This window comes from Hyperolius riggenbachi, chromosome 3, assembly GCF_040937935.1.
Source record: "Hyperolius riggenbachi isolate aHypRig1 chromosome 3, aHypRig1.pri, whole genome shotgun sequence".
Classification (NCBI taxonomy): domain Eukaryota; kingdom Metazoa; phylum Chordata; class Amphibia; order Anura; family Hyperoliidae; genus Hyperolius; species Hyperolius riggenbachi.
Genome location: NC_090648.1, coordinates 52,537,106 through 52,563,210, shown reverse-complemented (window position 1 = coordinate 52,563,210; position 26,105 = coordinate 52,537,106). Strand labels below are relative to the sequence as shown.

Here is a 26,105-nt window from a genome sequence, read left to right as displayed (position 1 = left end):
TTAGAATAAAAAAAATATATAAATATTTCATCTTTACATTGATATTTAAAAAGTTTAGACCCTTAGGTAAATATTTACATGTTTTTTTTTATTTACATGTTTTTTGTTTTTTTATATTAAACATTTTGTTTGGGTATTTTTGGGAGGGTGGGATGTAAACAGTAGTTTGTAATGTAAATGTGTGTTGAGTTTTATTTTTTTTATACTTTTAGATGTAGTTTTACTTTTTGGCCACAAGATGGCGGCCATGAGTTTGTTTATATGACGTCACTCTAAGCATAACATACACTTAGAAAGACGCATGGGGGATGCAACAGCCAGAAAAAGCGAAGCTTCTGAGAGAAGCTGTCGCTTTTTCTGCGGGGGAGAGGAATCAGTGATCAGGCACCATAGCCCAATTCACTGATTGCCTGGCTAACGATCGGCCGCGGGAGCGTGCGGACGCGCACATGGCCTCCTGGGCATAGCTAGTACGTCCAGGAGGCCGAAGTAGTTAATGACCAACTGTAGCAGGTTTGAGGCCTCTGCCTTAATGGTGTAAGAATGGCATCAGTGTCAATATTCTCCTTTAAAATCAATAGGTGAATTTTGATTGGCTGTTGTAGGCTCCACCTACTTATCTGAATATTAATCCCTGTCACCCAGTGACCAACTGTGGCAAGTTTGAGATCCCTGTCATTAACAGTGTAAGAATGGCTGCAGTTTATATTTTCTCATGTAAAAAAATAGTTGTATTTGGCTCCTTTACTATTTCTAACCTTGACAATGAACTAGTTAATGAGCTTGGGAGTCATTGGCATCAATAAATAGCATTTTCCCATTGAAATTAAACAAATCTGATTGGCTGCTTGTGGTCCGCCCCTTTTCAGAATCTAAACCCCAGTGTCCCCGTGACTGACTGTACCAGATTTGAGGCCTCTGCCATTAACAGTGTAAGAATGGCAGCAATGTAAATATTCTCCTTGAAAATCAGTAGGTGAATTTTGATTGGCTGTTGTAGGCTCCACCCACTTTCTTGAATATTAATCCCAGTCACCCAGTGACCAACTGTGTCAAGTTTGAGAACCCTGCCGAAAGCAGAATGGCTGAAATCAATCTAACAAATCTGATTGGATGTTTGTGGCTCCACCCCTTTAGTGAATGTGGACCCCAGTCACCCAGTGACTGACTGTATCAGGTTTGAGGCTTCTGCCATTAACAGTGTAAGAATGGTAGCAATGTAAATATTTCACTTGAAAATCAATAGGTGAATTTTGATTGGCTGTTATAGGCTCCACTTACATTTGTGAATATTAATCCTAGTCCCCCAGTGGCCAACTGTGTCAAGTTTGGGAACCCTGCCATTAACAGTGTAAGAATGGTTGGAGTTTATATTTTCCCATGTAAAACATTTAGTTGTTTATTTATTTGTTATTTATGAGCTTTGAGATCCTTGGTATCAATCATGTGTATGTTCTCATTGAAATTAAACAAATCTGATTGACTGTTTGCGGCTCCGCCCCCTTTCAGAATTTGAACCCTAGTCACCCAGTGACTAACTGTAGCAGGTTTGAGGCATCTGCTATTAACATTGTAAGAATGGCAGCAATTTAAATATTCTGCTTGAAAATCAACAGGTGAATTTTGATTGGCTGTTGTAGGCTCCACCCATTTTCCTGAATATTAATCCCAGTCACCCAGTGACCACATGTGCAAAGTTTGAGAACCCTGCCATTAACAGTGTAATGGTTGCAGTTTATTTTTTCCCAGTGAAATTTGTCTTTGGCTCCACCCACTTTTTATAACCTTGACACACAGTCACTCAATGACCACGTTTATGAGCTTTCAGGTTCCTGGCATCAACATTGTGTGAATAGAAGCAGTTTATCCAGCAAGTAAAACTAATTGGCCGCTTGTAGCCCCGCCCTTTTAGTGAATTTTGACTCCAGTCACCCAATGACCGACTGTGGCAAGTTTGAAGCCTTTGGCATAAACAGTGTAAGAATGGCAGCAGTTTAAATATTCCCCTTGAAAATTAATAGGTGAATTTTGATTGGCTGTTGCAGGCTCCACCCACTTTCCTGTATCTTAATCTCATTCACCCAGAGACTTGGGCCTCGATTCATCATTGTCTTTGAGATAACTTTTTCCAGTTTGTTAAATTACCGAATTTGAAGTTTATCGATTTCTAGTTGTATTCATCAAGGTTTTTCCACATTCGGTGTGAATTCAAAAACAATTCGGTAATGTGTCGATATTTCCATTTTACAGCAGTAATTTAACACAAGGCCATAAAATTCCCATGGAATTGTGGGTAAAAGGCAGTCCTTTGAACACTACGTAGCAACATTCTGAATAGGGCTTAACACCTGGACCAGGATTCTGGAAGTGGCTTGGGACAATCCCACAATTTGATAGGAGCCGTAGCTGGCGAAATTGTGGGATTGTCCCAAGCCACTTCCAGAATCCTGGTCCAGGTGTTAAGCCCTATTCAGAATGTTGCTACGTAGTGCTCAAAGGACTGCCTTTTACCCACAATTCCATGGGAATCTTATGGCCTTGTGTTAAATTACCGCTGTAAAATGGAAATATCGACACGTTACCGAATGGTTACTGAATTGTTATCGACAATTTTATCAAATTCACACCGAATGTGGAAAAACCTTGATGAATACAACTAGAAATCGATAAACTTCGAATTCGGTAATTTAACAAACTAGAAAAAGTTATCTCAAAGACAATGATGAATCGAGGCCTAAGGGCTGGGGCACACCGAGCGGCTTTCTGAGCGTTTTTGCAGCCGCTTGCGGCTGCGGATACGCTAGGGTAATGTATCTCAATGAGGTGGTTCACACCAGAGCGGGAGGCATTTTGCAGAAACGCATACTCCCGGGGTGAGGCATTTTTTGGATTGCGAACGCGTTTCTGCCTCCAATGTAAAGTATAGGAAAAAATGCAAGCCGCTCTGAAAAACGGCAGTTCAGAGCGGTTTTGCAGGCGTTTTTGTTACAGAAGCTGTTCAGTAACAGCTTTACTGTAACAATATATGAAATATGGTACACTGAAATCCGCAGCAGCAATCCGCAAAACTCTAGCAAAACTACTCATAAAAATAAAAAAAAAGCGGTTCAAAATCTGCTAGCATTTTGCGGATCTGCTAGTGGGTTTTGGTGTGCCCCAGGCCTCAGATTGGCTGCAGTTTACATTTTCCCATTTAAAATTAATGGCTAAAATTTGATTGGCTATTTTATACTCCTCCCACTTTTCCTGGATTTGTAACCTCGGTCACCAGGTGACCAACTGTGCCAAGTGTGGGGACTCTGGCTTGATTACTGTGAGAATGGCAGCCTTTTCAATTTTTTCCATTGACATGAATGGGTGAAATCTGATTTGCTGTTTGTAGCTCTGCCCAGGTGTGCAGGGGGGACGCGAGACCCCCAAATCATATCATTCCAGGTAGTAAGGGATCTGTATACCAAGTTTCGTTCAAAGGTGTTTTCGAGTGATCGCGGCACATACACACATACGCACACATACTAGTGTTGGGCGAACATCTAGATGTTCGGGTTCGGGCCGAACAGGCCGAACATGGCCGCGATGTTCGGGTGTTCGCCCCGAACTCCGAACATAATGGAAGTCAATGGGGACCCGAACTTTTGTGCTTTGTAAAGCCTCCTTACATGCTACATACCCCAAATTTACAGGGTATGTGCACCTTGGGAGTGGGTATAAGAGGAAAAAAAATTAGCAAAAAGAGCTTATAGTTTTTGAGAAAATCGATTTTAAAGTTTCAAAGGGAAAACTGTCTTTTAAATGCGGGAAATGTCTGTTTTCTTTGCACAGGTAACATGCTTTTTGTCGGCATGCAGTCATAAATGTAATACATATAAGAGGTTCCAGGAAAAGGGACCGGTAACGCTAACCCAGCAGCAGCACACGTGATGGAACAGGAGGAGGGTGGCGCAGGAGGAGAAGGCCACGCTTTGAGACACAACAACCCAGGCCTTGCATGAGGACAAGAAGCGTGCGGATAGCAATTTGCATTTTGTCGCCATGCAGTCATAAATGTAATACAGATGAGAGGTTCAATAAACAGGGACCGGAAACGCTAACCCATCACAGATGTTCATTGTTCATGTTACTTGGTTGGGGTCCGGGAGTGTTGCGTAGTCGTTTCCAATCCAGGATTTATTCATTTTAATTTGAGTCAGACGGTCTGCATTTTCTGTGGAGAGGCGGATACGCCGCCGATCTGTGACGATGCCTCCGGGAGCACTGAAACAGCGTTCCGACATAACGCTGGCTGCCGGGCAAGCCAGCACCTCTATTGCGTACATTGCCAGTTTGTGCCAGGTGTCTAGCTTCGATACCCAATAGTTGAAGGGTGCAGATGGATTGTTCAACACAGCTACGCCATCTGACATGTAGTCCTTGACCATCTTCTCCAGGCGATCGGTGTTGGAGGTGGATCTGCACGCTTGCTGTTCTGTGTGCTGCTGCATGGGTGTCAGAAAGTTTTCCCACTCCAAGGACACTGCCGATACTATTCCCTTTTGGGCACTAGCTGCGGCTTGTGTTGTTTGCTGCCCTCCTGGTCGTCCTGGGTTTGCGGAAGTCAGTCTGTCGGCGTACAACTGGCTAGAGGAGGGGGAGGATGTCAATCTCCTCTCTAAAGTCTCCACAAGGGCCTGCTGGTATTCTTCCATTTTGACCTGTCTGGCTCTTTCTTCAAGCAGTTTTGGAACATTGTGTTTGTACCGTGGATCCAGAAAGGTATAAACCCAGTAATTGGTGTTGTCCAGAATGCGCACAATGCGTGGGTCGCGTTCAATGCAGTCCTAGGCCGAAGAGGTCATAGCCTAGGGTCACAAAACCTGTTTATTTGGGCAATTTCAATGGTGGCGAGTCTGACGTACATAAATCGCAGCAATGGCCGTTAGCAACGTCTGAATCTCACGAAATGTCTCATGCAGGTAGAAGACATATTGTTAGACTTGGGCTCCAAAGATGGGTTCCCTACATCTCTGCAAACCAGAGTTACAGGGCTCCAAATTTGGTAAAATCCCCCATAGGCTTTCATTGGGCCTCCTATTTACAGTTTCAAAATCTCACATCTTTTCAAAGGGCAATTACTCAGCAGTGGCAAATTTTCTAGCATTGTAGGGACCCTTAGGGGGAACATGACTGGTGAGTTTCGGGCCCCTAGGCCGAAGAGGTCATAGCCTAGGGTCACAAAAACCTGTTTATTTGTGCTATTTCAATGGTAGTGATGGTGACGTACATAAATCGCAGCAATGGCCGTTAGCAAAGTCTGAATCTCACGAAATGTCTCATGCAGGTAGAAGACATATTGTTAGACTTGGATTCCAAAGATGGGGTCCCTACATCTCTGCAAACCAGAGTTACAGGGGTCCAAAATTGGTAAAATCCCCCATAGGATTGCATTGCCTCCCTATTTCACTTTCCAAAATCTCACATCTTTTCAAAGGGCAATGGCTCAGCAGTACCAAATTTTCTAGCATTGTAGGGACCCTTAGGGGGAACATGACTGGTGAGTTTCGGGCCCCTAGGCCGAAGAGGTCATAGCCTAGGGTCACAAAAATCTGTTTATTTGGGCTATTTCAATGGTAGTGATGGTGACGTACATAAATCGCAGCAATGGCCGTTAGCAAAGTCTGAATCTCACGAAATGTCTCATACAGGTAGAAGACATATTGTTAGACTTGGATTCCAAAGATGGGGTCCCTACATCTCTGCAAACCAGAGTTACAGGGGTCCAAAATTGGTAAAATCCCCCATAGGATTGCATTGCCTCCCTATTTCACTTTCCAAAATCTCACATCTTTTCAAAGGGCAATGGCTCAGCAGTACCAAATTTTCTAGCATTGTAGGGACCCTTACGGGGAACATGACTGGTGAGTTTCGGGCCCCTAGGCCGAAGAGGTCATAGCCTAGGGTCACAAAAACCTGTTTATTTGGGCTATTTCAATGGTAGTGATGGTGACGTACATAAATCGCAGCAATGGCCGTTAGCAAAGTCTGAATCTCACGAAATGTCTCATACAGGTAGAAGACATATTGTTAGACTTGGATTCCAAAGATGGGGTCCCTACATCTCTGCAAACCAGAGTTACAGGGGTCCAAAATTGGTAAAATCCCCCATAGGATTGCATTGCCTCCCTATTTCACTTTCCAAAATCTCACATCTTTTCAAAGGGCAATGGCTCAGCAGTACCAAATTTTCTAGCATTGTAGGGACCCTTAGGGGGAACATGACTGGTGAGTTTCGGGCCCCTAGGCCGAAGAGGTCATAGCCTAGGGTCACAAAAACCTGTTTATTTGGGCTATTTCAATGGTAGTGATGGTGACGTACATAAATCTCAGCAATGGCCGTTAGCAAAGTCTGAATCTCACGAAATGTCTCATGCAGGTAGAAGACATATTGTTAGACTTGGATTCCAAAGATGGGGTCCCTACATCTCTGCAAACCAGAGTTACAGGGGTCCAAAATTGGTAAAATCCCTCTATAGGATTTCATTGCCTCCCTATTTCACTTTCCAAAATCTCACATCTTTTCAAAGGGCAATGGCTCAGCAGTACCAAATTTTCTAGCATTGTAGGGACCCTTAGGGGGAACATGACTGGTGAGTTTTGCCACTGCTGAGCCATTGCCCTTTGAAATGGTGTGAGATTTTGGAACGGTAAATAGGAGGCCCAATGAAATCCTATGGGGGATTTTACCAATTTTGGACCCCTGTAACTCTGGTTTGCAGAGATGTAGGGACCCCATCTTTGGAATCCAAGTCTAACAATATGTCTTCTACCTGCATGAGACATTTCGTGAGATTCAGACGTTGCTAACGGCCATGGCTGCGATTTATGTACGCCACCATCACTACCATTGAAATAGCCCAAATAAACAGGTTTTTGTGACCCTAGGCTATGACCTCTTCGGCCTAGGGGCCCGAAACTCACCAGTCATGTTCCCCCTAAGGGTCCCTACAATGCTAGAAAATTTGGTACTGCTGAGCCATTGCCCTTTGAAAAGATGTGAGATTTTGGAAAGTGAAATAGGGAGGCATTGAAATCCTATGGGGGATTTTACCAATTTTGGACCCCTGTAACTCTGGTTTGCAGAGATGTAGGGACCCCATCTTTGGAATCCAAGTCTAACAATATGTCTTCTACCTGCATGAGACATTTCGTGAGATTCAGACTGTGCTAACGGCCATTGCTGAGATTTATGTACGCCACCATCACTACCATTGAAATAGCCCAAATAAACAGGTTTTTGTGACCCTAGGCTATGACCTCTTCGGCCTAGGGGCCCGAAACTCACCAGTCATGTTCCCCCTAAGGGTCCCTACAATGCTAGAAAATTTGGTACTGCTGAGCCATTGCCCTTTGAAAAGATGTGAGATTTTGGAAAGTGAAAAAGGGAGGCAATGCAATTCTATGGGGGATTTTACCAATTTTGGACCCCTGTAACTCTGGTTTGCAGAGATGTAGGGACCCCATCTTTGGAATCCAAGTCTAACAATATGTCTTCTACCTGTATGAGACATTTCGTGAGATTCAGACTTTGCTAACGGCCATTGCTGCGATTTATGTACGTCACCATCACTACCATTGAAATAGCCCAAATAAACAGGTTTTTGTGACCCTAGGCTATGACCTCTTCGGCCTAGGGGCCCAAACTCACCAGTCATGTTTCCCCCTAAGGGTCCCTACAATGCTAGAAAATTTGGTACTGCTGAGCCATTGCCCTTTGAAAAGATGTGAGATTTTGGAAAGTGAAATAGGGAGGCAATGCAATCCTATGAGGGATTTTACCAATTTTGGACCCCTGTAACTCTGGTTTGCAGAGATGTAGGGACCCCATCTTTGGAATCCAAGTCTAACAACATGTCTTCTACCTGCATGAGACATTTCGTAAGATTCAGACTTTGCTAACGGCCATTGCTGCGATTTATGTACGTCACCATCACTACCATTGAAATAGCCCAAATAAACAGGTTTTTGTGACCCTAGGCTATGACCTCTTTGGCCTAGGGGCCCGAAACTCACCAGTCATGTTCCCCCTAAGGGTCCCTACAATGCTAGAAAATTTGGTACTGCTGAGCCATTGCCCTTTGAAAAGATGAGAGATTTTGGAAAGTGAAATAGGGAGGCAATGCAATCCTATGGGGGATTTTACCAATTTTGGACCCCTGTAACTCTGGTTTGCAGAGATGTAGGGACCCCATCTTTGGAATCCAAGTCTAACAATATGTCTTCTACCTGTATGAGACATTTCGTGAGATTCAGACTTTGCTAACGGCCATTGCTGCGATTTATGTACGTCACCATCACTACCATTGAAATAGCCCAAATAAACAGGTTTTTGTGACCCTAGGCTATGACCTCTTCGGCCTAGGGGCCCGAAACTCACCAGTCATGTTCCCCCTAAGGGTCCCTACAATGCTAGAAAATTTGGTACTGCTGAGCCATTGCCCTTTGAAAAGATGTGAGATTTTGGAAAGTGAAATAGGGAGGCAATGCAATCCTATGGGGGATTTTACCAATTTTGGACCCCTGTAACTCTGGTTTGCAGAGATGTAGGGACCCCATCTTTGGAATCCAAGTCTAACAATATGTCTTCTACCTGCATGAGACATTTCGTGAGATTCAGACTTTGCTAACGGCCATTGCTGCGATTTATGTACGTCACCATCACTACCATTGAAATAGCCCAAATAAACAGGTTTTTGTGACCCTAGGCTATGACCTCTTCGGCCTAGGGGCCCGAAACTCACCAGTCATGTTCCCCCTAAGGGTCCCTACAATGATAGAAAATTTGGTACTGCTGAGCCATTGCCCTTTGAAAAGATGTGAGATTTTGGAAAGTAAAATAGGGAGGCAATGCAATCCTATGGGGGATTTTACCAATTCTGGACCCCTGTAACTCTGGTTTGCAGAGATGTAGGGACCCCATCTTTGGAATCCAAGTCTAACAATATGTCTTCTACCTGCATGAGACATTTCGTGAGATTCAGACTTTGCTAACGGCCATTGCTGCGATTTATGTACGTCACCATCACTACCATTGAAATAGCCCAAATAAACAGGTTTTTGTGACCCTAGGCTATGACCTCTTTGGCCTAGGGGCCCGAAACTCACCAGTCATGTTCCCCCTAAGGGTCCCTACAATGCTAGAAAATTTGCCACTGCTGAGTAATTGCCCTTTGAAAAGATGTGAGATTTTGGAAAGTGAAATAGGGAGGCAATGCAATCCTATGGGGGATTTTACCAATTTTGGACCCCTGTAACTCTGGTTTGCAGAGATGTAGGGACCCCATCTTTGGAATCCAAGTCTAACAATATGTCTTCTACCAGCATGAGACATTTCGTGAGATTCAGACTTTGCTAACGGCCATTGCTGCGATTTATGTACGTCACCATCACTACCATTGAAATAGCCCAAATAAACAGGTTTTTGTGACCCTAGGCTATGACCTCTTCGGCCTAGGGGCCCGAAACTCACCAGTCATGTTCCCCCTAAGGGTCCCTACAATGATAGAAAATTTGGTACTGCTGAGCCATTGCCCTTTGAAAAGATGTGAGATTTTGGAAAGTGAAATAGGGAGGCAATGCAATCCTATGGGGGATTTTACCAATTTTGGACCCCTGTAACTCTGGTTTGCAGAGATGTAGGGATCCCATCTTTGGAATCCAAGTCTAACAATATGTCTTCTACCTGCATGAGACATTTCGTGAGATTCAGACTTTGCTAACGGCCATTGCTGCGATTTATGTACGTCACCATCACTACCATTGAAATAGCCCAAATAAACAGGTTTTTGTGACCCTAGGCTATGACCTCTTCAGCCTAGGGGCCCGAAACTCACCAGCCATGTTCCCCCTAAGGGTCCCTACAATGATAGAAAATTTGGTACTGCTGAGCCATTGCCCTTTGAAAAGATGTGAGATTTTGGAAAGTGAAATAGGGAGGCAATGCAATCCTATGGGGGATTTTACCAATTTTGGACCCCTGTAACTCTGGTTTGCAGAGATGTAGGGACCCCATCTTTGGAATCCAAGTCTAACAATATGTCTTCTACCTGCATGAGACATTTCGTGAGATTCAGACTTTGCTAACGGCCATTGCTGCGATTTATGTACGTCACCATCACTACCATTGAAATAGCCCAAATAAACAGGTTTTTGTGACCCTAGGCTATGACCTCTTTGGCCTAGGGGCCCGAAACTCACCAGTCATGTTCCCCCTAAGGGTCCCTACAATGCTAGAAAATTTGCCACTGCTGAGTAATTGCCCTTTGAAAAGATGTGAGATTTTGGAACTGTAAATAGAAGGCCCAATGAAAGCCTATGGGGGATTTTACCAAATTTCGAGCCCTGTAACTCTGGTTTGCAGAGATGTAGGGAACCCATCTTTGGAGCCCAAGTCTAACAATATGTCTTCTACCTGCATGAGACATTTCGTGAGATTCAGACGTTGCTAACGGCCATTGCTGCGATTTATGTACGTCAGACTCGCCACCATTGAAATTGCCCAAATAAACAGGTTTTGTGACCCTAGGCTATGACCTCTTCGGCCTAGGACTGCATTGAACGCGACCCACGCATTGTGCGCATTCTGGACAAAACCAATTACTGGGTTTATACCCTTCTGGATCCACGGTACAAACACAATGTTCCAAAACTGCTTGAAGAAAGAGCCAGACAGGTCAAAATGGAAGAATACCAGCAGGCCCTTGTGGAGACTTTAGAGAGGAGATTGACATCCTCCCCCTCCTCTAGCCAGTTGTACGCCGACAGACTGACTTCCGCAAACCCAGGACGACCAGGAGGGCAGCAAACAACACAAGCCGCAGCTAGTGCCCAAAAGGGAATGGTATCGGCAGTGTCCTTGGAGTGGGAAAATTTTCTGACACCCATGCAGCAGCACACAGAACAGCAAGCGTGCAGATCCACCTCCAACACCGATCGCCTGGAGAAGATGGTCAAGGACTACATGTCAGATGGCGTAGCTGTGTTGAACAATCCATCTGCACCCTTCAACTATTGGGTATCGAAGCTAGACACCTGGCACAAACTGACAATGTACGCAATAGAGGTGCTGGCTTGCCCGGCAGCCAGCGTTATGTCGGAACGCTGTTTCAGTGCTGCCGGAGGCATCGTCACAGATCGGCGGCGTATCCGCCTCTCCACAGAAAATGCAGACCGTCTGACTCAAATTAAAATGAATAAATCCTGGATTGGAAACGACTACGCAACACTCCCGGACCCCAACCAAGTAACATGAACAATGAACATCTGTGATGGGTTAGCGTTTCCGGTCCCTGTTTATTGAACCTCTCATCTGTATTACATTTATGACTGCATGGCGACAAAATGCAAATTGCTATCCGCACGCTTCTTGTCCTCATGCAAGGCCTGGGTTGTTGTGTCTCAAAGCGTGGCCTTCTCCTCCTGCGCCACCCTCCTCCTGTTCATCACGTGTGCTGCTGCTGGGTTAGCGTTACCGGTCCCTTTTCCTGGAACCTCTTATATGTATTACATTTATGACTGCATGCCGACAAAAAGCATGTTACCTGTGCAAAGAAAACAGACATGTCCCGCATTTAAAAGACAGTTTTCCCTTTGAAACTTTAAAATCGATTTTCTCAAAAACTATAAGCTCTTTTTGCTAAATTTTTTTTTCCTCTTGTACCCACTCCCAAGGTGCACATACCCTGTAAATTTGGGGTATGTAGCATATAAGGAGGCTTTACAAAGCACGAAAGTTCGGGTCCCCATTGACTTCCATTATGTTCGGAGTTCGGCCATGTTCGGCCCGAACCCGAACATCTAGATGTTCGCCCAACACTACACGTGACCCGTTCGGCCAATCACAGCGCTAGCCGAACGTTCGGGTAACGTTCGGCCATGCGCTCTTAGTTCGGCCATATGGCCGAACAGTTTGGCCGAACACCATCAGGTGTTCGGCCGAACCCGAACATCACCCGAACAGGGTGATGTTCTGCAGAACCCGAACAGTGGCGAACACTGTTCGCCCAACACTAACACATACACACACACACATACATACGATTTTATAGATATAGATTGTTTTAACCACTTGGGGACCGGCTTTAAAACCCCCCTTCAGGACCTGAGCAGTTTGCCTGGTTTAGGTTTCCCCAGTGTAGATAGCCAGGCATGGGTGTCCCCAGTATAGATAGGTATTCCCAGTATAGATAGCCAGGCATGGGTGTCCCCAGTCGATAGGTGTCCCCAGTATAGGTGGCAGCAGCCATTACTCACCTCCCAAGATCCAGCGAGGAGCAGCTCTCCCCGCCCCCTCTCTCTCCGACATCCTGGATCACACTGATGCTAAGTTCTGGGTCTAGAGTCTACCCGAAACTAGAGACAGAATGAGGCTGGATGCCAGTCAGAGAGGAGAACAGGAGAGGTGAGTGCATCGTCTTTTTCCTCATATGACAGCTGAATCTCCCCTCTCGGGTGCGTGTAATAGCGGCTGGACTTCAAGGGCATTACAGTTATGTCCTATCAGCCACAGACAGCCACACAGAGGACGTAAGTATAACCTCCTTGGTCCCAAAGGGGTTAAGTTGTTTTTTTATATACTTTTACTAAACTTTCTATTTTATGTGGTGTACAGTATATACTATGGACACCCAATCAGTACTTCCCTCAGTCTCCCTTAGCTACAGTTGCGACCTAGTGCGTAACTCACTCAGTGCATGTTACAATCGTAATGAATAGTTTTAATTTATCAATTTATTATACAGGTAGTCCCCGACTTACAAACGCCCGACTTACGAACGACCCGCCGATACGAACGGCATGGATTCAGTGTTTCCATGGGAACAAGCCCCCCCCCCCCCAATTTTTAAATGAGACTTGTAGTTTTTAAAGAGAACTCGAGGTGGTTTCCAAGAATAAATCACAGCCGCGCTGTCGACACGCATCGTGTCGCAGCGGGCTGTGTTTACCTATGTAGTGTCACTCTCGCCACTCCCCCCGCCTCCTGCATATCTCCGGTCCCTGCCCGCGTCCCTTCCCTCCAATTAGCGGGGAGGGAAGTGACGCGGCTGTGATTTATGGGGACATAGCAGAGCGCAGGGGGGGCCTGGGGGGGCACTACATAGCAACAGAGGCTGGGCTGTATAGGCAGACCCAGCCTCTGTGTGCGGATATCATTCTTAGAAACCACCTCGGGTTCTCTTTAAACGTGTATAAGCAGGTACAGAGAGCAGAGGTGACACAGAGGGGGACACTGGAAGCACAGGGGGGGCACAGAGAAGGTACAGGGGACAGAGATAGCACAGTGTTCCGACCGAAAAGATTCAGGTTAAGAAGGAACCTACAGTCCCTATCTTGTTCGTTAACCGGGGACTACCTGTACTTAATAAAATGGTTTCACACAATGGTTTATTGTGTGAATTTTAGCAGAGTGGATTTTTATTGACATGTCACTAACAGGACTGGGCATAAAAAAAGCATCCCAGGGAGGCTGAGTGTCTCAAAAGTAAAAATTGGGTAGGGTACACCACTCTGTGCAACACTGCATTGGCAATAGTACAACAATTTAAGAATAAGATGTATTTGTAAATACATGTAAAATGTAAAATTGCGAAGAAAATAGGAATTTAATTGTCTACCGTACAGATCAGATTCAGAGGATCCAGTACACTCTCTGTACTTAAAGAGAACCAGAGATGAAGCACCCTCTTGTATTTTACCTTATAAATCAGTGGGAACATGACAGTAAACACCTAATCTGCTCTTTGTTTCATTGTTCTCTGTTTAATCTGACTGTTATCACCTCTGATAAGAATCCCCGACTGAGCACTCAGTCTAGCTTTGCTACGGAAAGATTATCGCTGAGTCTGTTTTCTCTGGTGTCTTTTCAAGCCCAAGCCTGCCCCCTTGTGGCTCTGCTATAATGACTCAGCTATAATTATTCCCTGCAAAGCCAGACTGAATGCTCAGTCAGGGATTCTTATCACAACTGGTAACAGACACTTTTAGCAGTGAGGATGAAACAGAGAGCATGGGATGTGTTTTCTCTAATGTTCTTAGTGATGTATATGGTAACATACACAAGGGGGCTTCGTCTCTGGTTCCCTTTAAAGGACAATGCTGAAAGCCAATAGTAGATGGCTGTGACATTAAAGTGTGCTTTTGATGGGGGATATTTTATCCGCCATCTCAGATTCAATTTAAGGCCCTTTGGTGGCACTCCAGTATTAGATGGGATTCTGCAGTGCAAATCACTTTACGGGCTCAATAACACTTCTGAAAACCATGCTTATTTCATCAAAACATTCCAAAACTGCATCCTGCAAGTATTACAACAGCATGGCTCCATAGTAAAGAGTGCTAAAATGGCATGTCTAGAGACATCGGGAGCCTTATAAACAAAAATACAAACCTGAAATGCTGAGCTATTGAAATCCTTTGTCAGACATGAATGAAAAATATTTTCAAAACTACAGCACTTAGTTTCCAAACACAGCATTTTTGAATTGTCTTGCTGGCACCAAATTCATATTTCTTTAAGTATCATCAATTAAATATTACATGGTTCCCCAAATCGTTTATTTTAAATACACAGTTTACCATTTTTTTATTCTGAATGTATTTAATTTATTTATTTATATATTATTTTCCTTTTTTTTTTTTTTTTTGAGGGGGGGAGGGGGGGAGGAGTACATACACATTTATAAAAATGCTAGAACTGAAAGTATTGTTTCTGTTTTTGTAAGTGTGTTAAGAGAATATTTTCAGAATGCCCAGCCAGAGCCGGAACAAGGTCCTCCAGCACCCAAGGCTGAGACACCAAAGTGCGCCCCTCCATATCCCCCACCCCAGCTGTCACACACTGATTGCTATTAGACTAAGAGGGCCACAGGGCCCACAACCTCCCCAACACCTTAATATCTAGTTATCTGGCTTGCAGTCACTGCTAGGTATCCTCTTTTCTTATTTCTTTTTGCTTCATACACAATTAGGAATGACAGCTGAATGAATTGTGCGCCCCCACCTACACTGCGCCCTGAGGCTGGAGCCTCTCCAGCCTATGCCTCGGCCCGGCCCTGTGCCCAGCTAGCTCATGGTGACTCAGAACCAGGGCCGGCCCTAGACTTTTTGCCGCCTGAGGCAAATTTTAAATAAAAAATTGCCACCGCCGCCCCTCCCCCCCCCCTCGGGGGGGGGGGGGGGGCGCTCTGGGGGCCGCCGAGCTGGAGGGGTAGCTGGCAGGACGGGGGTATTGGGCCAGCGGCGGGGAGGGGGGTCGGACCCCCCCCCTCCCTCGCCTGGGTCCCCCGTCCTCCGCTCCCCTCCAGCCTAAATAGACGCAGCCGTATATGTAAGAGGCACGGGCGGGGAGGACACTCACCTCTTCCCAGCATGCGCTCCACTGACATCACTTCCTGCAGCGTTGCAGGAAGTGATGTCAGTGGAGCGCCTGCTGGAGCGAGGAGGAGGTGAGTGTCTCCCCGCCCGTGCCTCTTACATATACGGCTGCGTCTATTTAGGCTGGAGGGGAGCGGAGGACGGGGGACCCAGGCGAGGGAGGGGGGGTCCGACCCCCCTCCCTGCCGCTGGCCCAATACCCCCGTCCTGCCAGCTACCCCTCCAGCTCGGCGGGCCGGCTCCCCGCACCCACGGACAGGCGGGTGCCGCCCCTGGAAATTTGCCGCCTGAGGCAAAAGTTTCACCCCGCCTCATGAGCGGGCCGGCCCTGCTCAGAACCACTAGAAAAGTATAGGGGGGGGGGGGGGGGGTGTTAAAAGAGATTTAAGAGTCTACCTACTAAAAATTAACACTGAGTATCGATTTGCAAGTATGAAATAGAGGAGTGGGGAAAAATGGGTACCGGCCGGGTGAAGACATTATGGCCCATATGCAATTAACTTTTTCACCCACGTTTTCACCTAGGAGTTAATTTTTCAGCTTAAAAAATAACTTTCCAGCACTTTTCAACTGAAAACGTATAGAAAAGTAGGTAAAAACTCAAAAAGTGGGTGTACTCAAAATTATTTTGAGGATTTTCTTGCTTTCTGGTGGCTTAAAAGGCATTTTATTGACAAGAAAATGGCTTTTACTATTAGCTTTTTTATTTTTTTAAACTAATCTGTACTGTGCCCGGCTGAAACTCCGAGCACCCAAATCAAACACGCAACGCCAGTGCCGAAACGATCGGCGTAGCGCTGCACCAGGAGCAGGAGCTTCAAGGTAGCTAATGTTAAAACCACCTTTCCTAATACCTAACCATAAAACCCCCTTCCTGTCCTATAATTTTTAAAATGATAAATTTAAAAACAATAATTTTCAAAAATGAAAAAAAAAGTTGTAAACGCAAAAGACAAAAAAATTCAAAAACGATCACTTTCTGAAATTCAAAAAACTAAAATTCCAGCTGCACGGGCCCAGCTACTGCTATTTATCGGGCACCCAAATATTTGCTTTGGGCACACAATATCCGATATTTACATTAGCGCCTAGGAGGTGCCCAAATTGTCCAGTAGCCACAGGCGCCCAAATTTGCAGCTTCCATAAATTTGCCTTCTTAAAACTGAAGGTGTGTGCAAAAATTCTGCTTTATGTCTGTGGTTTCCCATGATGCATTGCTCTCGGATATGGCTTCAGGGGCATAAAGAGATGATTTTCACACTCCGTAGTGATTCATTATGGAAAAACACAGTTGGTCACTTAAAGCTCAATTATTGCAAATACCTTCTCTTTTTAAAGAGACACTGAAGCGGAAAAAAATTATGATATAGTGATTTGTATGTGTAGTACAGCTAAGAAATAAAACATCAGGAGCAGAGACATAAGTCTAATATTGTTTCCAGTACAGGAAGAGTTAGTTAATATCTATGCAAAAGAGCAATTGGGCTCCACAACTTTCAAAGTCGCAGAGAGATCTGTCTTCTGAAACTTGTTATCTCAACTGTCAGTCACTGTATTTCTTTTCTCTCCAGAGAACAGTTCAAAAGTTCACTAGCCTGCTCTGTAATATCATTTAAAATGCTGAGTAGTGTGAAACTGCAAATATTAGAGGATGATGCAATGTTATTAAAAAAAAACACTATATAACTGAAAATAAAAATATGAGAATATTTTCTTTGCTACTAATGTTCTAGTAATTATCCATACTACAGAACCAATTCATTATATCATACATTTTTTTTTTTGCTTCAGTGTCTCTTAAAGAAGGCAAATTATACACAGCATTGCTGTTTAGTAATAGGTCTTTTCAATCTCTTTTAGCCCCGTGTACTTTCCTAGTTGTTCTGGATCACCATGAGCTTTCTGCTTATTCTGTGGTACTGATAGAGTTATACCAATACCTGCCATGCACTGATGAAGACCAGAGTGTCTCAAACAGGCTGTAAAAATGTATATGCTATAGGCTTGCTGTATACCTGCAGTTCTGGATGTCAGCCTGGCTTTAAAGTAAATGTCAATCATACAAAACAGATACTTACCTATGGAGAGGGAAGGCCTATAGAACCTTCCCGCTCCTCTCTCTGCCCCTGCATTCCAGCGCTGGCTCCCCGGTAGCAGTATTCGACCAATTTGGTCAAATTTTGCTCTCTCTGCCGCCGAAGAAGGCTCCAGGAGTTTTCGGGAGCCCGAGTGCTCCTGAAGATTTGCAGCTCCATACTGTGCATGCGCAAGCGCCCTCTCTTGCGTGCTCACTCAGGTGCAGTATGGAGCCGCCTGTCTTTGGAAGAACTTGGACTCCCGTAGACTTCGAAACATCCTGCAGTGTATGACTTAAACGGGGACGCCGGTGCTTAATGGAGGGGACCATGAGAGGAGTGAGAAGGCTCAATAGGACTTACAGCCTTCCCTCTCCTTAGGTAAGTATCTGTTTTGGTTTTTTTTTGTTTTTTTTTTAGTATGATTCCCATTAGCTTTAATGCATAAAGAGATGATCCACGTTTGCTCACTTAAAGATGAATTATAGCTAATAACTTCTGTTTTAAGAAGGCAAATCATACTTAGCGTTAATATTTAAAAAAAAAATAAAAAATAAAATAGGATATCTGCAGCAATGATAGCTCTGAAATACAGCTTTTGAAATCGAATAGTCTTATGTGGATTCTGTAGTGTCACCGGGCTATTCCAGGCTGTGTGCCCTTCCTCAGGCTGCACAGAGTACATTCAGTACTAGATTTCTGGGAAGGCCACCAAGGCCTGGGTCTTGGGTGGAAGCTGGTCAAAGGGCAGATGGACATGGCATGTCCAAGGGCAAGGGCGGCTGGGCATATTGATGCATATGTCAGAGGCTCCCATTTGCAGCCTCTTCTTACATATGCATCAATATGCATATGTAAGAAGAGGCTGCAAATGGGAGCAACACATGGAAGAGTAGAGCTGCTGCACAAGAGATGTGTATGTAACTAAAGGGGGCTGCAGTGCTGTACATGAATGTTAGACATGGAAGAGGGGGCTGCACAAGGAATAAGAGGTGGTGTGCTATGCTGTAAAAGAAAGTTGGCCTAGGGACAGACAAATTATACATCCAGCCTTGAGTATAGTGAGTTTGTAACCTAAATGGAATGCGGGATCAGCAGAGGACTTTCCTACTTACCAACATGGAGTTTATGAAGCTTTTGTTTTTTCTGCAGCCAGTGCTGATCCATTTGTACATTTTGATCTCACCAGGTAATGAAGACGTTGAATACATTCTTGATGACGACATAACATCCAGAACTGAGTTCCCAGAAAGCTGGCTATGGAAGATAGAGACAATGACTGAACCGGAAATAAATGGGTGAGTGGCTATTTACCCGAGAGGTTCTTTAAAGTGGGATAAAACTCTGACATTCAATAAAATGTGTTTTCCTACTTTTTATTACCCATTCAGTTACCATATTTGCTTTTGTAAACAAGTAATATTGTCCGTTTACAAATTACCAATTCCCAAACTACAGAATATCTACTCCGAAAGCTGCCTTTGGATTTCATTCATAGCTGCTGTAATTATACATTAAAAGCTTCTAGTGTTCATTTCTCAACTGCGTGCATACTGTATTAGAAGCAGAGAGAGCTCATTTTCATCACAGCTAGGAATGAAGCAACAAAGGAATGTAAACAAAAGATAATGTTATCACCTCTTCGGGTGCGGATCACAAGATGAAGGAGCTTTCCACTGCAGAACAACATGCTGTGTTTAACTGTTTGAATGCTGTTCTCCTTCAGTTTTTTTTGTGGTAGTAGGTTTAAAGGAACATTATCAAAGTTTTACTTTTTTTTCTGAACACCTTTAATAGGCAGACGAGACTTAGTAATGGCACGTAGTGGTAGTAAAAGAAAAAAAATAGCATCCTTATCAGACCTTACTTATAGAGAGCTTGAGTCGGGTGAGGGGTTGGGCTGTGTACGGCAACAAGAATGTGTAAGAAGCTCTCTCCTTCTTCACTGCCCTGCTTGGATAAACAAATCACACTATGCTGACATGACAATGTCTTGTGGGCGGGCAGACCATTGAATCAGGCTGATTGAAACCTGCCCAGCCACAAATTACTCTCATGCCAGCATTTGTCCTGCTTTGTAGAGAGAGATAGTGTGCTTCTTACATATTCTTGTTGCCACGCACAGCCCGTCAGCCCGGCCCATCACCCTAGTTCTCAATATGTAAGGTCTGACAAGGATGTTCTGTTTTTTTTTTACTACCACTATATGTCATGACTGTCCCTTTCGGGCTATTAAAGGTGTTCAGGAAAAAAGTGAAACTTTGATAGTGTTCCTTTCTTTAAATCTGTTAAAGTAATCTTTTAGAGCAAAGAAGGAATGCTGAGTTTCAGACCACTTTAAAGTGTACCAGAGCCAAAGCTCGGGTACAAAATCAGATACTTACCTTAAGAAAGTGAAGCCTCAGGATCCTATGGCGTTTTCCCTCTGTATCCTAATGAGCACTGAGCACGGCCCCATGAAAGATTAGCAATGAGGCATTGTCGCTAATCACACCGGAGCCCACACAGCTCCTCTTCCTGGATCATGGCCGTACAATAGCTGTAGGAGCCCACGCATTCACAGTAAGCTGAAAACCGCAGGCTTCATGCTACTGGGCATGTGTGTGTGTGTGTGGGGGGGGGGGGGGGGGCTCGTGTGGCTTCTGCACGGCCATGATTTATGAAGAGGAGCTGTGCGGCCCCGACATGAAGGGGGGCTGCGCTTTGCAGTGGGCTTCAGACAAGCAAGGCAAGCCTCGATGGGATCCTGAGGCTTCCCTCTCTTCAGGGTAAGTATCTGATTTTGAACATGAGCTTCGGCATGGGTTCACTTTAAGTGGGTAAATAGAAAAGCATGTGTTAAAGTGATCCAGTATTGAAAAAAAAAAATCAAAACTAGATACTTACCTCAGTAGAAGGAAGCCTCTGGATGACCCACAGGGTTCCACAGGAGTCCCTCTGGACATATCAGGCAAAACATTGTTGGATGGACCTAGTAGATAGCAGTAGGTTGGCACTACAGTACGGATACAAACAACCCTTAAACATGCATTAGTGGAGCTAAATGCGTCTCTTCCTAAACGTCCCTCATCAGCGTGCTCTAGCTGGCAGATGTCAAGTATAAGCAAGTGAGCAGAAAGGAGAATGCTGGCACTGCTGCGGTGACTGGATTTATTGTTGCAAAATATTCATCAAAGGTGCAAAATCCAAAGTACAAAAAATGGTACACATACCAAAGATGGGTGAGGAGGCACAGTGGTGGTGATAGTGGGTGCCGGGTACAGGATGCCTGACGGCCGTTTCGCACACTGCTGCACTTCTACAGAGGCTACTCCTTAGAAGTGCGCTAAATGGCCGTCAGGCATCCTGTATGTGTACCACTTTTTGTACTTTGGATTTTGCACCTTTGATGAATATTTTGCAACAATAAATCCAGTCACCGCAGCAGTACCAGCATGCTCCTTTCTGCTCACTTGCTTATAACAATTGTTGGATATGTTCTCATAGCCATGCTCCTGTCCATGTATAAGCGTGGCTGTATTCTAACATTTCATCATTGTATAACATTGCATCTATACTTAAAGCCAAGGCCGTAACAAGATTCACCAGCATGGTGAGGTGGAGACTCCAAAGTGCACATTCCACCCCCACCCCGAGTTGTGCATGTCCCGGTGTAGGTAACACAACCCAGGAGCATCACACATAAATTCCATAACTTTTAACCCTCTTAAGGTAGTAAAAAAATAAATAAGATAAAATTACATATACTTATCAGGCACAGATCACAGCAATGAAAAGTGCGGAGGCGGGTCGACCATTGTTTCACCCTGCACTCTGGGCTTTCTCAAGACCATATGACCCCCAACTCCTACCTGTCACCATTTATACCTGAAGGAACCGCCCATTTTAGATGTGAAGAGGATGGAAGAGATGACGGCTAGATTTAATAATATTCTCAATCTGTTTGACGACATTTGGCATCTTTGGGAGCTATGGAAGAGTGGAAGAATATGGCCCACCACTCACGTAACATTATCTGACTTCTATAGTTACTCATATCTTTTCACAATTACTGCTTTATATCCGTACTTCCAGGGGCGTCTCTAGCCATTTTTTCACTCCAGGCGAGAAATCCTGTGGCGCGCACACACACACACACACACACACACACACACACACACACACACACACACACACACACACACACACACACACACACACACACACACACACACACACACACACACACACACACACACACACACACACACACACACACACACACACACTATACACTATACACACACAGCACACAGTAGATATACACTATACACACACACTATGCTGCTACCAGGGGAGGACTGGGACCTTTTGGCCTGTGGGGAAACATAGACCTGAGGCCCGTTATCATGGCAGCCTCAGCCCAAATTATCAAGTCGCATTTGCAAATTGCTAGCGATTGCTATTGCGATTTTGTCGTGCACTAGCCCAGAGAGAGGAGGAGTGGAGTGAGACTGAGAATTATTATTATTATTGATTTATAAAGCGCCAACATATTCCGTGGCGCTGTACAAAGTGAGAAACAAACACGGGGTACATAATACAGACAATGGTGTACTGTACACTAATATACAAGATACATAATTAGTGACAAAATACAAAAAAATGATACAGCATACAGAATACAAAATACAGAAGTGGTAATGACAGTGATAAAAATAACATGATGAATAAAATGTATAATGATTTCCAAGACACAAAAGGGGGAGAGAGCCCTGCCCTTGTGAGCTTACAATCTAAAGGAGAATAGCAGGAGATGGAGCAGAGAGCTAATCTGTATTGCAGTCCCAAATTACACAGAGACTAGTTGCCGGTAATAGGATTCCTGTCACTGCCAGTCTCTCATACAAGTCAAAAAGGAGTCCTCCTGGAGTCTAGGGACTGTCAAAACTTTTCAATCTGTTTAACATTGTATGTGCACATGCAGTCATTATAACAATGGGGAGAGACAAGACAGATGTTTTCCCAGGGACCCTCCAGGCAAGCTCTGCATCATCCTGTGTATATTTACCAGCTTGCCTGTCCTCTAATTGCACTTTTATCAGCTAGCCTAGTATTTCACTGTACAACAACAAACCTGAATACACCAGACCATCCCTAAATCACTGAATAAAAGCCTGGGGTGCAGTCCATGCCTGGCTGCTAATCCTGCTATGCTCAGTCTCTACATCCACTCAGTTACCAGTAGCAGAGAGAGAGAACTGAATGAATCAGTGAATCAGAGTGAAGAGTCAGGACTCAGAAGCTGATGCTGTACTCGGAGCCTTCTCTCACTGACTCAGTACTGTGGTTCTTTAAATCATTGAGCTGAAGGAACTGAATTAATCAGTCAGTGAATCCAGTTATGAGTCCAGTCAGGCGCTGCTGTTAGCTGCTGCTGTGTAAACTGAAACCTAAGTGGGCTGAGAGGCATTTATTCTCTCAACTCTCAACAGCGCTCCTGGCTCCTCCTGCCGCTCTAGGCAGGAATTTATAGCTGCCTGGTGGGTGAGACGGCGCTGCGTACTTCCCTTCTACACTCCCCTGATAGCACTTGGATTCTATCTGTGACAGGTTGACCTGTTCTAATAGTACCGTATTACCATACTATTCCTATGTGTTCCTTGCCTATTCCTCACTACTGGATATTGTGACTTAGGCATATGTAAATTATTGGATATTTGTTGTATTTCCTTTTTCTGTGCACTACCTTCTATTATGTTTTATTATCTGCTGTATGTTCACATCGATTTTGAAAATAATAAAAATGATAATATATACAGTCCATAAAAAAGAGGGGAACATGTTTTTATTGAATATTCAGTTCTGGGCACCACATTACAGGAAAGATATTGCAGTTTTAGAGCAGGTACAGAGACGAGCAACAAAATTGATATGTGGGATGGAAGGTCTCACTTACCAATAAAGGTTAGATACACTGGGTTTATTTAGTCTGGAGAAAAGACTCCTTAGAGGGGATCTAATTAACATGTATAAATACATCAGAAGGCAATATAATAGCTTGGCGGATGAGCTTTTTGTTCCTAGGCCTTCTCAAAGGACTAGAGGACGTGATCTGCGCATGGAGGGAAAACGTTTTAGCCATTTATTTAGGAAAGGGTTCTTTACAGTAAGAGTGATTAAGATGTGGAATGCATTGCCACAGGAAGTCTGTATGGCAAACTCTATACCTGCATTTAAAGGGGGCTTAGATGTTTTCCTTGCATTGAAAGACATCCATGGCTACAATTACTAGGTAATGCCCAGTGATGTTGCTCCAGGGATTTTATCTGATTGCCATCTGGAGTCGGGAAGGAATTTTTTCCCTTTTGGGGCTAATTGGACCATGCCTTGTAAGGGTTTTTCGCCTTCCTCTGGATCAACAGGGATATGTGAGGGAGCAGGCTGGTGTTGTACTTTGTTCGCTGGTTGAACTCGATGGACATATGTCTTTTTTATACCCAAATAACTATGTAACTGTACCAGACTGTAACTCTGCTTTACTTCTCTTTTTTTAACAGTGTTTCAACAAAGATCCTAAATATTTTCCTGAAAGATTCCATAACCACATGGGAGGTTTTGCCAGTGAGTTTGTCCGAAAATAAAGGTAATTTTTATTTTTCATACAAAGTAAGTGTAGGTCATTTGGGATCAGGGTAAGCCGAATGATGGCTCACCTTGCTGCCACTGAAATTCTTGGTGGAGTAAAAACTATTCTCCTGCTGAGTTGTAGCAATTCGGAGTGAGAAGTAATTCTGAGTCCGGCGATCACCAAAACCCAGAATTACCCTTGTGTGGAGTGCACACTATAGCATGATACCGAACTCAGGCGTCATGGGGCTGGTGCCGAGTACCGAAACCACCTGCTTCATTTGCAGCTCAGGCTACCTATACTGGGGGTAAATATGGCTACCAATACTGGGGCACGAATATGGCTACCTATACTGGGGTAGAAGCTGGCTACCTTTATGGGGGGGGGGGGGGGGGGGCGCTACTGTACTGTAATATTTTACTTTTATTATGCTAGCAGTGAGTTTGAGGAGACCGACATTTTTGGAATAGGAAGATCACAGTAATGTGATTTTAATCAGGCAAGCAAAGATCAGGAAAAGAATATTTTCAAAAGGACAAGGACACAAATACATACATTCAGGAAAATACACTAGATTGTGCTACAAATATATATATATATATATATATATATATATATATATATATATATATATATAGTTTTATCATATACGCTATGCTATAACTTAAAGTACACTTAGCGCTGGGTCAGTTTAGACCAGTTTCCAATTTCCATTGTCCTCTTCAATAAGCATGGTCAGGCCAAACAATGGGAACTCCATGGCCCCAGCCCAGTCCATTGTCCTCTGTGTTCAACTTTATTTGGTTGAACAATGGGTATCCATGAGTCCAAGATCACAGACCTTTCTTCTTGTGTTCATATCATGGCATCCTGTATAGAGAGTGAGAGAGAGGAACAATAGCAAAGCCTTATAAACCTCCTAGAGTCCCACCTCTTCTCTGCTTTGTGATTGGCTAGAAGGAGGTGAGCTGTACTTCCTGTAGCCACAGGAAACTCCTCTATGATGAGCTGTCCCTAAGTGTGCTAGCAGAACAATTAATCACATGCTGGCGGCCATCTTTGGTTGCTTAGCAGTGTTTCAGATTTAAATGGTAGAAATTCAGTAAACAATCTTTGCATCACAGCTACCTATGCTGGAGGGGCATCAGTCTACCTACTGTATTCTGGTGCACAAATATGGCTACCTATACTGGGGGAGAAGCTGGCTACTATATTGGAGGGGGGGGGGGGAGCTGACTATATGTACTGGAGGTCACACTTTGGAATCTCTGCCTCTGGTGCTGGAGAAACGTTTCCTGGCCCGGTTGCCTCCCATAAGGTGCAGTGGCGTAGCAATAGGGGTTGCAGAGGTAGCAACCTCACCAGGGCCCTTGGGTCATAGGGGCCCCAAGGGGCCCTCCCTCCAGCAAAATGTTAGCTCTAAATTGGTCCTGCGCTGGTAATAATCACTTCTATAGATGCTTAAAATAGTTGTATTCATTAACAAACTTCTCCCCATCCCCTACTTGCACCTCTGACACTGTGGAAATCATTGGCAGGTTTTGGTGCGCCATATCAATTATGTATGGAGTGCTTGGGGGGCCCCATGTAAAACTTGCATCGGGGCCCACAGCGCCTTAGCTACGCCACTGGTAAGGTGTGCTGTAGCATGGCAGTAACATCTCATCTAATTTTTGTGTTTTTCTCGGCAGGAATCTGTGTCGGCAAACCACATAATATCCAGGTCTTCCAGCCCTTCTTCATTGACCTCAGGCTTCCATATGCTGTTGTCAGGAATGAGCAGGTGGAGATACGAGCCATTCTCTACAACTATGGCAATTCTGACCTTAGAGTAAGTTTATCCTCTTCTTATTAGCTTGGAACTGACTATTGCTGGTGGTTGTATTATTTTTTTAAGGACAACCAAGGTGACAAATGACATGATGAGATAGACATGTGTATGTACAGTGCCAAGCACATAAATAACTATGTATGCTGTGTTCCTTTTGATCTCTCTCTACTAGCAGAAAATGCAA

The 26,105-nt window shown here is 44.3% G+C and overlaps 1 protein-coding gene across 1 annotated transcript in view; it reads left to right on the top strand.

Moving 5' to 3' along the window:
- LOC137562604 (venom factor-like) overlaps positions 1-26,105 on the top strand; it is a 278,606-nt gene that overhangs the window by 85,815 nt on the left and 166,686 nt on the right. The window contains exons 18-20 of the mRNA XM_068274108.1: positions 18,670-18,778; positions 24,020-24,105; positions 25,782-25,921. Coding sequence (XP_068130209.1) covers positions 18,670-18,778; positions 24,020-24,105; positions 25,782-25,921 — 335 coding nt within the window. The remainder of the gene's footprint in view (positions 1-18,669; positions 18,779-24,019; positions 24,106-25,781; positions 25,922-26,105) is intronic.